Genomic DNA, 15244 nt, shown 5'->3' with positions numbered 1-15244 from the left:
AGTTTAACATGAGACTCTATAGAACATTGTCTGTCTGAGTCTCTAACCAACAGTTTAACATGAGACTCTATAGAACACTAGTTGTACCGTTTAGCATCTCCAGAAGTGGGACGTTAGAAGTGTCTATTTGGTGATGTGTTCTGGAGTGTAGAGGAAGAACACGTTGTTGTTACTGTCAGCAGTGTTCTGTCCGCTAAGTGTCCTGGGGCTGTAAGGACAGTAATCCTACACCTGTATGGCTCTCTGTGGAGTATCTCTCCATCCTGCTCGGGACACTGCCCTCGGATACAGTGACAGTGATTTCACCCTGCTGCTGTTGCTTTTAAAGCAGTAACACGATCCCTCCATCTACCTCTTCTCTCCTCCCTCAGTCTATCCCCTAATTCATCCCCCTCTCCTCCTTCTGGCCATCCCTCCATCTACCTCTTCTCTCCTCCCTAATTCATCCCCCTCTCTTCCTTCTGGCCATCCCTCCATCTACCTCTTCTCTCCTCCCTAATTCATCCCCCTCTCCTCCTTCTGGCCATCCCTCCATCTACCTCTTCTCTCCTCCCTCAGTCTATCCCCTAATTCATCCCCCTCTCTTCCTTCTGGCCATCCCTCCATCTACCTCTTCTCTCCTCCCTAATTCATCCCCCTCTCCTCCTTCTGGCCATCCCTCCATCTACCTCTTCTCTCCTCCCTCAGTCTATCCCCTAATTCATCCCCCTCTCTTCCTTCTGGCCATCCCTCCATCTACCTCTTCTCTCCTCCCTAATTCATCCCCCTCTCCTCCTTCTGGCCATCCCTCCATCTACCTCTTCTCTCCTCCCTAATTCATCCCCCTCTCCTCCTTCTGGCCATCCCTCCATCTACCTCTTCTCTCCTCCCTAATTCATCCCCCTCTCTTCCTTCTGGCCATCCCTCCATCTACCTCTTCTCTCCTCCCTAATTCATCCCCCTCTCCTCCTTCTGGCCATCCCTCCATCTACCTCTTCTCTCCTCCCTCAGTCTATCCCCTAATTCATCCCCCTCTCTTCCTTCTGGCCATCCCTCCATCTACCTCTTCTCTCCTCCCTAATTCATCCCCCTCTCTTCCTTCTGGCCATCCCTCCATCTACCTCTTCTCTCCTCCCTAATTCATCCCCCTCTCTTCCTTCTGGCCATCCCTCCATCTACCTCTTCTCTCCTCCCTAATTCATCCCCCTCTCCTCCTTCTGGCCATCCCTCCATCTACCTCTTCTCTCCTCCCTCAGTCTATCCCCTAATTCATCCCCCTCTCTTCCTTCTGGCCATCCCTCCATCTACCTCTTCTCTCCTCCCTAATTCATCCCCCTCTCCTCCTTCTGGCCATCCCTCCATCTACCTCTTCTCTCCTCCCTCAGTCTATCCCCTAATTCATCCCCCTCTCTTCCTTCTGGCCATCCCTCCATCTACCTCTTCTCTCCTCCCTGAGAGAGACTCTTAGTGTTACATTTTTAAAGAGAACAGATTTCCCCCCTGCGCTTTGGTCATGGATCTACCGAGTATTTTGATATGTATAATTTCAGAGAGTGGGTAATAACTAGTTACTAGTACAGAGAGTGGGTAATAACTAGTTACTAGTACAGAGAGTGGGTAATAACTAGTTACTAGTACAGAGAGTGGGTAATAACTAGTTACTAGTACAGAGAGTGGGTATTAACTAGTTACTAGTACAGAGGGTGGGTAATAATTAATTACTAGTACAGAGGGTGGGTAATAACTAGTTACTAGTACAGAGAGTTGGTAATAACTAGGTACTAGTACAGAGAGTGGGTAATAACTAGTTACTGGTACAGAGAGTGGGTAATAACTAGTTACTGGTACAGAGAGTGGGTAATAACTAGTTACTAGTACAGAGAGTGGGTAATAACAAATTACTAGTACAGAGGGTGGGTAATAACTAGTTACTAGTACAGATAGTGGGTAATAACTAGTTACTAGTACAGAGGGTGGGTAATAACTAGTTACTAGTACAGCGAGTGGGTAATAACTAGTTACTTGTACAAAGAGTGGGTAATAACTAGTTACTAGTACAGAGAATTGGTAATAACTAGTTACTAGTACAGAGAGTGGGTAATAACTAGTTACTGGTACAGAGAGTGGGTAATAACTAGTTACTAGTACAGAGCGTGGGTAATAACTAATTACTAGTAGAGAGGGTGGGTAATAACTAGTTACTAGTACAGATGGTGGGTAATAACTTGTTACTAGTACAGAGGGTGGGCAATAACTAGTTACTAGTACAGATAGTGGGTAATAACTAGTTACTGGTACAGAGAGTGGGTAATAACTAGTTACTGGTACAGAGGGTGGGTAATAACTTGTTTCTAGTACAGAGGGTGGGTAATAACTAGTTACTAGTACAGATAGTGGGTAATAACTAGTTACTGGTACAGAGAGTGGGTAATAACTAGTTACTGGTACAGAGAGTGGGTAATAACTAGTTACTAGTACAGAGAGTGGGTAATAACTAGTTACTGGTACAGAGAGTGGGTAATAACTAGTTACTGGTACAGAGAGTGGGTAATAACTAGTTTACTAGTACAGAGAGTGGGTAATAACTAATTACTAGTACAGAGGGTGGGTATTAACTTGTTACTAATACAGAGGGTGGGTAATAACTAGTTACTAGTACAGATAGTGGGTAATAACTAGTTACTGGTACAGAGAGTGGGTAATAACTAGTTACTAGTACAGAGAGTGGGTAATAACTAGTTACTGGTACAGAGAGTGGGTAATAACTAGTTACTAGTACAGAGAGTGGGTAATAACTAGTTACTGGTACAGAGAGTGGGTATTAACTAGTTACTAGTATAGAGAGTGGGTAATAACTCGTTACTAGTACAGAGAGTGGGTAATAGCTAGTTACTAGTACAGAGAGTGGGTAATATCTAGTTACTAGTACAGAGAGTGGGTAATAACTAGTTACTAGTACAGAGAGTGGGTAATAACTAGTTACTAGTACAGAGAGTGGGTAATAGCTAGTTACTAGTACAGAGAGTGGGTAATATCTAGTTACTAGTACAGAGAGTGGGTAATAACTAGTTACTAGTACAGAGAGTGGGTAATAACTAGTTACTAGTACAGAGAGTGGGTAATAGCTAGTTACTAGTACAGAGAGTGGGTAATAACTAGTTACTAGTACAGAGAGTGGGTAATAACTAGTTACTAGTACAGAGAGTGGGTAATTACTAGTTACTAGTACAGAGGGTGGGTAATAACTAGTTACTAGTACAGATAGTGGGTAATAACTAGTTACTAGTACAGAGAGTGGGTAATAACTAGTTACTAGTACAGAGAGTGGGTAATAACTAGTTACTAGTACAGAGAGTGGGTAATAACTAGTTACTAGTACAGAGAGTGGGTATTAACTAGTTACTAGTACAGAGGGTGGGTAATAATTAATTACTAGTACAGAGGGTGGGTAATAACTAGTTACTAGTACAGAGAGTTGGTAATAACTAGGTACTAGTACAGAGAGTGGGTAATAACTAGTTACTGGTACAGAGAGTGGGTAATAACTAGTTACTGGTACAGAGAGTGGGTAATAACTAGTTACTAGTACAGAGAGTGGGTAATAACAAATTACTAGTACAGAGGGTGGGTAATAACTAGTTACTAGTACAGATAGTGGGTAATAACTAGTTACTAGTACAGAGGGTGGGTAATAACTAGTTACTAGTACAGCGAGTGGGTAATAACTAGTTACTTGTACAAAGAGTGGGTAATAACTAGTTACTAGTACAGAGAATTGGTAATAACTAGTTACTAGTACAGAGAGTGGGTAATAACTAGTTACTGGTACAGAGAGTGGGTAATAACTAGTTACTAGTACAGAGCGTGGGTAATAACTAATTACTAGTAGAGAGGGTGGGTAATAACTAGTTACTAGTACAGATGGTGGGTAATAACTTGTTACTAGTACAGAGGGTGGGCAATAACTAGTTACTAGTACAGATAGTGGGTAATAACTAGTTACTGGTACAGAGAGTGGGTAATAACTAGTTACTGGTACAGAGGGTGGGTAATAACTTGTTTCTAGTACAGAGGGTGGGTAATAACTAGTTACTAGTACAGATAGTGGGTAATAACTAGTTACTGGTACAGAGAGTGGGTAATAACTAGTTACTGGTACAGAGAGTGGGTAATAACTAGTTACTAGTACAGAGAGTGGGTAATAACTAGTTACTGGTACAGAGAGTGGGTAATAACTAGTTACTGGTACAGAGAGTGGGTAATAACTAGTTTACTAGTACAGAGAGTGGGTAATAACTAATTACTAGTACAGAGGGTGGGTATTAACTTGTTACTAATACAGAGGGTGGGTAATAACTAGTTACTAGTACAGATAGTGGGTAATAACTAGTTACTGGTACAGAGAGTGGGTAATAACTAGTTACTAGTACAGAGAGTGGGTAATAACTAGTTACTGGTACAGAGAGTGGGTAATAACTAGTTACTAGTACAGAGAGTGGGTAATAACTAGTTACTGGTACAGAGAGTGGGTATTAACTAGTTACTAGTATAGAGAGTGGGTAATAACTCGTTACTAGTACAGAGAGTGGGTAATAGCTAGTTACTAGTACAGAGAGTGGGTAATATCTAGTTACTAGTACAGAGAGTGGGTAATAACTAGTTACTAGTACAGAGAGTGGGTAATAACTAGTTACTAGTACAGAGAGTGGGTAATAGCTAGTTACTAGTACAGAGAGTGGGTAATATCTAGTTACTAGTACAGAGAGTGGGTAATAACTAGTTACTAGTACAGAGAGTGGGTAATAACTAGTTACTAGTACAGAGAGTGGGTAATAGCTAGTTACTAGTACAGAGAGTGGGTAATAACTAGTTACTAGTACAGAGAGTGGGTAATAACTAGTTACTAGTACAGAGAGTGGGTAATTACTAGTTACTAGTACAGAGGGTGGGTAATAACTAGTTACTAGTACAGATAGTGGGTAATAACTAGTTACTAGTACAGAGAGTGGGTAATAACTAGTTACTGGTACAGAGAGTGGGTAATAACTAGTTACTGGTGCAGAGAGTGGGTAATAACTAGTTACTAGTACAGAGAGTGGGTAATAACTAGTTACTAGTACAGAGAGTGGGTAATAACAAGTTACTAGTACAGAGAGTGGGTAATAACTAGTTACTAGTACAGAGGGTGGGTAATAACTAGTTACTAGTACAGAGAGTGGGTAATAACACATAATCAGACGAAAGTAATGAGTTGAGCCACTTAGTTGAGCTGCTGGTACTGAACAGGGAGGATAAAGACATCAACAGTACTGGGCTCCAACCCAGGACCTCTGTCTGCCTAGAACACATGACCACCCTCCTGAACCATCTTATCAGTCGGCCCCACAAGAAAAGCTAGCAAATCACTGGCGTCACTTCAGGCTGAGGAGTACGGTTCACACATCCCTATGTGCTACATGTTGCTAGGATACACGTGAGACTGGCATCACCTTCCCCCTCCTCTACCCTCCCTTCAATACATCACCTTCCCCCTCCTCTACCCTCCCTTCAATACATCACCTTACCCCTCCTCTACCCTCCCTTCAATACATCACCTTCCCCCTCCTCTACCCTCCCTTCAATACATCACCTTACCCCTCCTCTACCCTCCCTTCAATACATCACCTTCCCCCTCCTCTACCCTCCCTTCAATACATCACCTTACCCCTCCTCTACCCTCCCTTCAATACATCACCTTCCCCCTCCTCTACCCTCCCTTCAATACATCACCTTCCCCCTCCTCTACCCTCCCTTCAATACATCACCTTACCCCTCCTCTACCCTCCCTTCAATACATCACCTTCCCCCTCCTCTACCCTCCCTTCAATACATCACCTTCCCCCTCCTCTACCCTCCCTTCAATACATCACCTTCCCCCTCCTCTACCCTCCCTTCAATACATCACCGTACCCCTCCTCTACCCTCCCTTCAATACATCACCTTACCCCTCCTCTACCCTCCCTTCAATACATCACCTTCCCCCTCCTCTACCCTCCCTTCAATACATCACCTTCCCCTCCTCTACCCTCCCTTCAATACATCACCTTCCCCCTCCTCTACCCTCCCTTCAATACATCACCTTCCCCTCCTCTACCCTCCCTTCAATACATCACCTTCCCCTCCTCTACCCTCCCTTCAATACATCACCTTCCCCCTCCTCTACCCCTCCCCTCTCTCCACATCTCTCCTCCATCCCCTCTCTCCACCTTTCTCCACATCAATCCTCCCTCCCCTCTCTCTACCTCTCTCCTCCTTCCCCTCTCCCGACATTTCTCCTCCATCTCTCGCTCTCTCCCTCCCTCTCTCTCCCTCTCTCTCTCTCCACATCCCTCCTCCTGCTCTCCAGCTCTCTCCTCCCTCCCCTCTCCATCTCCCTCTCCTGCTCTTCACCTCTCTCCTCCTTCCCCCTCTCCACCTCCCTCCTCCTGTTCTTCACCTCTCTCCTCCCTACCCTCTCTCCATCTCCCTCCTCCTGCTCTTCACCTCTCTCCTCCTTCCCCCTTTCACGAACTCACTCCTCCCTCTTCCTATCTATCTGGGAGGGGGGCAGAGTAATGATGTAATGTACGAGCAGGGTAGTGGTTGGCAGATCACCATTAACACAAGAGAAGAGAGAGAGAGAGAGAGAGGGAGGGACACAGAGAGCAGGAGAGAGAAAGAGAGTGAGAGAGAGAGAAAGGGAGGGACACAGAGAGCAGGAGAGAGACAGAGAGAGAGGGAGGGACACAGAGAGCAGGAGAGAGACAGAGAAAGAGGGAGGGACACAGAGAGCAGGAGAGAGACAGAGAGAGAGGGAGGGACACAGAGAGCAGGAGAGAGACAGAGAGAGAGCCGGAGACGGGAGAGCCGGATACAGAACAGAGCGGTGGATGGTGAACAGAACAGTGTTAGCTTTCGCATCACAGTAGGATGCCAGATCAGAGAGAGAGAGAATTAATCAGACAGAGAAGAGGGAAGGTCTGAGGAAGGATACTATACAATCTGGCAACCCTGCAGAGCAGAGTCGAGCATTGTGATTATACAACTGGCAACCCAACCCTGTATCACGGATGGAACAGAAAGGACTCTACGGGAAGGTTTATAGAGGGGCTGGCTGCGAGAAACAGAAAGGAGCCTGATCTGCGGCCATTTGCACCAGCTGCAGCTTCCTTCCCTGTCGGAGCTGAACTGAGCTGCTACTGCCCGCTGTCTGTTGGTTGTCTGTCTGCCTACCTCACCGACTGGCCGTCTGTCTGACCCTCTGTGGCTGTCTTGTCTTACCGTCTATGGCTGTCTGTCTGTCTTGACCGTCTGTGTGCTCTCAGGCACTGTGTAACTGAGTATCTCTCATCCTAGTGTGTGTGTGTGTGACTGTGTGTGTCTGTGTGTGTGACTGTGTGTGTCTTCTTCTCTTGCCAATATGATGAGACAGACTCCTGCCCCCAGGAAGGTACAGAGCACCATCTGATGATTTTTATTATGGGATGTTGTTGGAGTCATCTTTTAGTTGGTCAAATTGTGTTGACAGAGCTGTGATCTAGATAGATGCTTAACACATACCTCATTTCATTAGGGGATTATGTAAACGTGTCCGTTTTGATATTGTTGTTGTATAATTATCTGCCAATATAGAATATAGCGCCTGGGTTATGTTAACAGCTCATTAGAATATGTTAACAGCTCATTAGAATATGTTAACAGCTCATGAATTAGTGCAGGTTGATAGGGTGTTTGGATCAATGCCAGTCAATTCAGGAAGTACACTGAAATTTCAGATCAATACTAGTCAATTCAGGAAGTACACTGAAATTTCAGATCAATACTAGTTAATTCAGGAAGTACACTGAAATTTCAGGTCAATGCTAGTCAATTAGGAAAATGTTCAATTACAATTTGGTTAACTTTCTGAATTGACTGGAGTTGAAATGGAATTGCCGCTGATGCCTTGGTATCTTGCTGTAATGCAACTCTCTGGTTTGTATCCGTACAGTTCATAATTCATACAGGCTTCTACTGTTTACATTTGAGTAATTTAGTCATTACATCTAATTCAGACTGATTTACAGTGACTTACAAACTGTTTTACAATAGACTCATTTACATACCAGTCCATAATACGACCTAGCTGTTTTATAAGAGTTGTGTTGGAGAGACAGTTATTTTTTGTGTCATTATTTTTGCGATTACTGTTGTGTTTTTATTTAAATATAGCCACATGTCCAAACTTTCATTTTAATCTGATGCCATTGTGTCCTTATTCATATAAAGAGGAGGACATTGCGTCACTGTGACATCATATCGTCTAAGATACGCTATCACAGACACGAGACGTTGACCAGGTCAAAAGCTTCGGCCGTAGAGAGAAGGTGGTTCATTGGCCCCGTAGCCATATTAACCTGAAGGATGGATTCTATCTACCTCCCGATCCAGATGACAACACTCCTCAGCTGCCATTATTCTACTACACTCTTAGAAAAAAAAGGGTCCATGTTGAACTTAAAAGGGGTCTATGGCTGTCCCTATAGGATAACTTGTTGAAGGAACCCTCTTTGGTTCCAGGTAGAACTCTTTTGGTTCCAGGGTAGAACCCTTTCAACAGAGCGTTCTACCTGGAACCAAAAAGGGTTCTACCTGGAACCAAAAAGGGTTCTACCTGGAACCAAAAAGGGTTCTACCTGGAACCAAAAAGGTATTGTGACATCCGAAGAACCCTTTTGGAACGCTTTTTTCTACCAGTGTAGCGATCTAACTAAATCAGTGGGGTCAGAGTAGTTAGAGTTCAGGTTCACTCCCTCTTGTCTTTATCAGACATGTTGTTTCCCCCTCCAAACACAATGCAGTCATTTATCAGAAAGACGCTGGTGGTACCAGTCATTTATCAGACAGACTCTGTCTCTTTGTCTCGCTGAGGGTGAACTATGTGTGGCCAGAGACCAACAACCAGACACAGAGGCTTTCAGGAGGAATGTTAGAACAAGAGGCACTCTAACTCAACGAACAATCGCCAAGAAAAACATCAGTGTGGGATCCTGTGATCCTGCTATGACCTGTTCATCCAGCTATAACCTGTTCATCCCGCTATGACCTGTTCATCCTGCTATGACCTGTTCATCCAGCTATGACCTGTTCATCCTGCTATGACCTGTTCATCCTGCTATGACCTGTTCATCCTGCTATAACCTGTTCATCCTGCTATGACCTGTTCATCCTGCTATGACCTGTTCATCCTGCTATAACCTGTTCATCCTGCTATAACCTGTTCATCCAGCTATAACCTGTTCATCCTGCTATGACCTGTTCATCCAGCTATAACCTGTTCATCCAGCTATAACCTGTTCATCCTGCTATAACCTGTTCATCCAGCTATGACCTGTTCATCCTGCTATGACCTGTTCATCCTGCTATGACCTGTTCATCCTGCTATGACCTGTGATCCTGCTATGACCTGTTCATCCTGCTATGACCTGTTCATCCTGCTATGACCTGTTCATCCTGCTATGACCTGTTCATCCTGCTATAACCTGTTCATCCTGCTATGACCTGTTCATCCTGCTATGACCTGTTCATCCTGCTATAACCTGTTCATCCTGCTATAACCTGTTATGCTTTAGACGACATGTGATCTGGTTGTCAGAAAGTGTCAATGAAGGACTTCCTGTCTTGTCCTCATCAGCTGATCTGACTGTACTGATGTTATACCTGGTTTCAGCGTGCCACTAACCCTTCTGTTGGTGCCTTTTCTCCTCTCTCTTCCTGTCTCTTCCTCTCCTAACCTCTCCCCTCTCTCTACCTCTCTCCTTCCCCTCTCCCGACATTTCTCCTCCATCTCCTCTCTCTTCCTCTCCTAACCTCTCCTATCTCATTCTCTCCTTTACCCTCCTCTCCGCTCTCTTCCTCTCCCCCCTTCTCCTCACTCTTCCTCTCTTGTCCTCTTCTCCTCTCCGCTCTCTTCCTCTCCCCCCTTCTCCTCACTCTTCCTCTCTTGTCCTCTTCTCCTCTCCTCTCTCCTCCTCTCCACTGCTCTTCAGACTACGGCCAGAAGGCCCAAGGTGAGCCCAATCTTCTACAGAGGCATTTTGTTCCTTATCTTCTTGAGTGAACTCAGTCTTTTTTTCACTTCTTTGTTTTTCAAACTTTTTTCTTTCTTTCCTTTCTTTATATATATATTTTTGTCACTCCTAACTAATATTTTCTTACATAGGTCTGTATTAATCCATCTGTCCTCTGGTGAATGTCAGAAGCTTTGCCAGACATTATATTTTCTATACCAAATTTCACCGTGATGACATTCCTTCTCATTCCACTTGATTCCAATGTGTTTGTCTGGTCCCCAGTGTCTAAACCTTATCTCTCTCCCCCTCTCTCCTCCTCTCTCTCTTCTCTCTCCTCCTCTCTCTCTCTTTCTCCTCCTCTCTCTCCTCCTCCTACCCCCTCTCTCCTCCTCTCTCTCTCTCTCTCCTCCTCTCTCTCTCTCTCTTCTCTCTCGTTCTCCTCCTCTCTCCCCCTCTCTCTCTCCTCCTCCTACCCCCTCTCTCCTCCTCTCTCTCTCTCTCCTCCTCTCTCCTCCTCTCTCTCTCTCCTCTTCTCTCCCCCTCTCTCCCCCTCTCTCCTCTTCTCTCTCTCTCCTCTCTCTCTCTCTCCTCCTCCTCTCTCCTCTCTCTCTCTCTCTCTCCTCCTCTCCTCCTCTCTCTCTCTCCCTCTCTCTCTCTCCTCCTCTCTCCTCCTCCAGCCCAGCCGCCCTGCGGGAACCGGGGCCTCCAAGGCGGGGCCCTCTGGGTCTGTGTCTGCCTCGGCTGGAGAGATGAGCAGTAGCGAGCCTTCCACCCCGGCGCAGACCCCCCTGGGGACCCCCATCATCCCTGGGGGGCTCCTCTCCCCTTCAGCCCCCCCACCTCCACTCCCCAGCAAGGTACAGTGGATTACTAACTGTACTGTATGGCCCACTGTGATACTGGAGTGATGTAATACCCTCAGGTGTAATGACACAGTAAACATGAGCTGTTCTTCCTCATTTTGTCAGTTTTGTGCTTAGGGGAATGTTAACAGGTGTACTGTCTTGGGTTAGACGTGTACAATATATAGCAAGCCATATAAAAACATTTTTTAATAATATTTTACCCCTTTTTTCTCCACAATTTCGTGAAATTCAATTGGTAGTAGTTACAGTCTTGTCTCATCGCTGCAACTCCCGTACAGACTCGGGAGAGGCGAAGGTCGAGAGCCATGCGTCCTCCGAAACACGATCCCTGCCAAGCCGCACTGCTTCTTGACACACTGCTCACTTAACCCGGAAGCCAGCCGCACCAATGTGTCGGAGGAAACCCCGTACACCTGGCGACCGTGTCAGCGTGCACTGCGCCCGGCCCGCCACAGGAGTCTCTAGTGCGCGATGAGACAAGGATATCCCTGCCGGCCAAACCCTAACCTAACCCGGACGACGCTGGGCCAATTGTGCGCCGCCCCATGGTGTCTAAGTGTGTTATGTTAGCTATACTCTGGAGTACAGGTGTCGGATTTTAATATGACCCATTTCATCGCAGGAGGATTCTAATAAATATTTAACGTGTATAATGGCCACCAGGGGGCAGCTGGAAGCAGTGTTTTTAGGCTACAGTAAAACAATGCAGTACTGTATCTAGGGGGCTGTGGTTTGAGGGAAAAGCTCTACAAACTAATCGTCCTCATACTATCAAGTATCAAGTATTCTCACGGCTTGCAAAAGCACTGTGAACTGCCGTAGCGCAGTGGTCTGAGCAGCACGATCGGAGCGTCATGGAGTTCGCGCCCAGTGGTGTGCAATAGTTTTGACACCTTGTGTGGACTTTTATTAAAGTTTATTAAAGGTTATTGCCATTTGGAATGAGATTTGAAGGCGGCGTCGCGTGATAACGCATTTACATTCTACCGAGCGCCCAGACGTGTGTAGCCACATTGTAGCAGCGTTACAAACGAACGCTAGCAATTCAGTGCACTGCTATCGCAAAAAAATAAAGATATCTCTCACGAATACCAAGTAAACAAGTAACATAATCGATCTCCTCAGTATCTGTTAATGAATGAAGTTGACAGCGACCAGAATAAGGATCCTACGGTACAGGGATCTCCTCTCACACGTTGCTGGTTTGATGCTGCATCGTTGTGGACATGACATGTAACACTCGCATCCTTACAAATGCCTTCACATTTCTTTAAATAAATAAATAAGCTATTTTACCGGCTGTTTAGGAATGACTAATAGCCAGATTAGTGGTGTTTCACTTGTGTAGCTAATAGTACATTAGAACTGCTGTTTTGTGATTCATCTATACAAATTTCACACCCGTGCATATTATATATAAAATGACACCGATGTTCATGATTTTTTTTCTTCCCGTTGATAAACTAATTTTGAAAGGTTAATATGATGCAATATAACTAAATTAGAATCCTATTTCTTCCTAATGTAAACTAAATGTATTGGATACAAGACAAATACTGTCATGTGATGAAGGATAACTTGTCCAATATAATTATATACATGTATATCAAACAAGAACATACACTACCGTTCAAAAGTTTGGGGTCACTTAGAAATGTCCTTGTTTTTGAAAGAAAAGCACTTTTTTTTGTCCATTTAAAACAACATCAAATTGATCAGAAATAGTGTAGACATTGTTAATGTTGTAAATTACTATTGTAGCTGGAAACGGCAGATTTTTTAATGGAATATTTAAAATACCAAGACGACAATGAATGTTCCTGAGTGATCTAGTTACAGTTTTTACATAAATCTGCTTGAAAATCTATGGCAAGACTTGAAAATTGTTGTCTAGCAATGATCAACAACAAAGTTGACAGAGCTTGAATAATTTGAAGAATAATGTGCAAATATTGTACAATCCAGGTGTGGAAAGCTCTTAGAGAATTACCCAGAAAGACTCACAGGTGTAATCGCTGCAAAAGGTGATTCTAACATGTATTTCTTATATATATTTTTTCATTTTCAATAAATTTGCAAAAAATTCTAAAATATGTTTTCACTTTGTCATTATAGGGTATTGTCTGTAGATGGTCGAGATAAAAAAATCGGTTTAATCCATTTTGAGTTCAACACATCAAATTGTGGAATAAATCAATGGATATAAATATTTTCTGTATATCTCTGACAAAGTGATAGCTTAACCTCTCAAACCCGTGAACTTATGTGAGGCCAGAGATTTTTACGAGAGATATTGATCTGTGTTTAAGCAAATCGATGTTGTGAGATCGTGATGACTATAGACTTTAATACTAACATCACCAATCTGAGGTAAAAAAGGGAAGTGTATTTACCATAACTAATTATTGTGTGCTGTAAATGTTAGCATAATACACTGCTCAAAAAAATAAAGGGAACACTTAAACAACACAATGTAATTCCAAGTCAATCACACTTCTGTGAAATCAAACTGTCCACTTAGGAAGCAACACTGATTGACAATAAATTTCACATGCTGTTGTGCAAATGGAATAGACAAAAGGTGGAAATTATAGGCAATTAGCAAGACACCCCCCAATAAAGGAGTGGTTCTGCAGGTGGTGACCACAGACCACTTCTCAGTTCCTATGCTTCCTACATTTACATTTACATTTACATTTAAGTCATTTAGCAGACGCTCTTATCCAGAGCGACTTACAAATTGGTGCATTCACCTTATGATATCCAGTGGAACAACCACTTTACAATAGTGCATCTAACTCTTTTAAGGGGGGGGGGGTTAGAAGGATTACTTTATCCTATCCTAGGTATTCCTTAAAGAGGTGGGGTTTCAGGTGTCTCCGGAAGGTGGTGATTGACTCCGCTGACCTGGCGTCGTGAGGGAGTTTGTTCCACCATTGGGGTGCCAGAGCAGGGAACAGTTTTGACTGGGCTGAGCGGGAACTGTACTTCCTCAGAGGTAGGGAGGCGAGCAGGCCAGAGGTGGATGAACGCAGTGCCCTTGTTTGGGTGTAGGGCCTGATCAGAGCCTGAAGGTACGGAGGTGCCGTTCCCCTCACCTTCTCTTCTCTTCTCACTCTTCCTGGCTGATGTTTTGGTCACTTTTGAATGCTGGCGGTGCTTTCACTCTAGTGGTAGCATGAGACGGAGTCTACAACCCACACAGGTGGCTCAGGTAGTGCAGCCCATCCAGGATGGCACATCAATGCGAGCTGTGGCAAGAAGGTTTGCTGTGTCTGTCAGCGTAGTGTCCAGAGCATGGAGGCGCTACGAGGAGACAGGCCAGTACATCAGGAGACGTGGAGGAGGCCGTAGGAGGGCAACAACCCAGCAGCAGGACCGCTACCTCTGCCTTTGTGCAAGGAGGGGCACTGCCAGAGCCCTGCAAAATGACCTCCAGCAGGCCACAAATATGCATCCAGCAGGCGGGACTTCAAGCGTCACAAATATAACCTATATTAGCGCCTGGCTACGCAGACGCTGTGGATGCAATGATTGAATAACATGTATGTGTAAATTTATTTTGCGACATGAGCGGTGTGGTCCGCATGTTAGGATCTGTACAGAACAGCCTCAATTCGTCAGGACATGGACTCTACAAGGTGTGGAAAGCATTCCACAGGGATGCTGGCCCATGTTGATGCCAATTCTTCCCACCGTTGTGTCAAGTTGGCTGGATGTCCTTTGGGTGGTGGACCATTCTTGATACACACGGGAAACTGTTGAGTGTGAAAAACCCAGCAGCGTTTTAGTTCTTGGCACAAACCGGTGTTTCTGGCACCTACTACCGTACCCCGTTCAAAGGCACATAAATATTTTGTCTTGCCAATTCACCCTCTGAATGGCTTAAAAATCCTTCTTTAACCAGTTTCCTCCCCTTCATCTACACTGATCAAAGTGGATTTAACAAGTGACATCAATAAGGGATCATATCTTTCACCTGTATTCACCTGGTCAGTCTACTTCATGGAAAGAGCAGCTGTTTTTATGTTTCATACACTCAGTATATAGACTGCCATAATGAGTGTCTCATCCACTCTCTCTCAGGAGGAAGTCGCTATGGCAACTCAGGTGCAGTGGTGTGTTTTGATAGTTTGGTGTGTGTGTGTGTGTGTGTGTGTGTGTGTGTGTGTGTGTGTGTGTGTGTGTGTGTGTGTGTGTGTGTGTGTGTGTGTGTGTGTGTGTGTGTGTGTGTGTGTGTGTGTGTGTGTGTGTGTGTGTGTGTGGTAGTGTAGTGTGTATGGTTTGGCGGGGTGTGTGTGTGTGTGTGTGTGTGTGTGGTGGTGTAGT

At 44.6% G+C, this 15244-nt stretch overlaps 1 protein-coding gene across 1 annotated transcript in view; it reads left to right on the top strand.

Moving 5' to 3' along the window:
• LOC139563472 (dynactin subunit 1-like) overlaps positions 1-15244 on the top strand; it is a 111711-nt gene that overhangs the window by 72054 nt on the left and 24413 nt on the right. Inside the window, exons 6-8 of the mRNA XM_071382174.1 lie at positions 7430-7447; positions 10026-10046; positions 10727-10953. Coding sequence (XP_071238275.1) covers positions 7430-7447; positions 10026-10046; positions 10727-10953 — 266 coding nt within the window. The remainder of the gene's footprint in view (positions 1-7429; positions 7448-10025; positions 10047-10726; positions 10954-15244) is intronic.

Source organism: Salvelinus alpinus, chromosome 34 (assembly GCF_045679555.1).
Source record: "Salvelinus alpinus chromosome 34, SLU_Salpinus.1, whole genome shotgun sequence".
Lineage (NCBI taxonomy): Eukaryota > Metazoa > Chordata > Actinopteri > Salmoniformes > Salmonidae > Salvelinus > Salvelinus alpinus.
The sequence above is the reverse complement of the archived record's forward strand: the minus strand, read 5'-3'. Positions and strand labels throughout refer to the sequence as shown.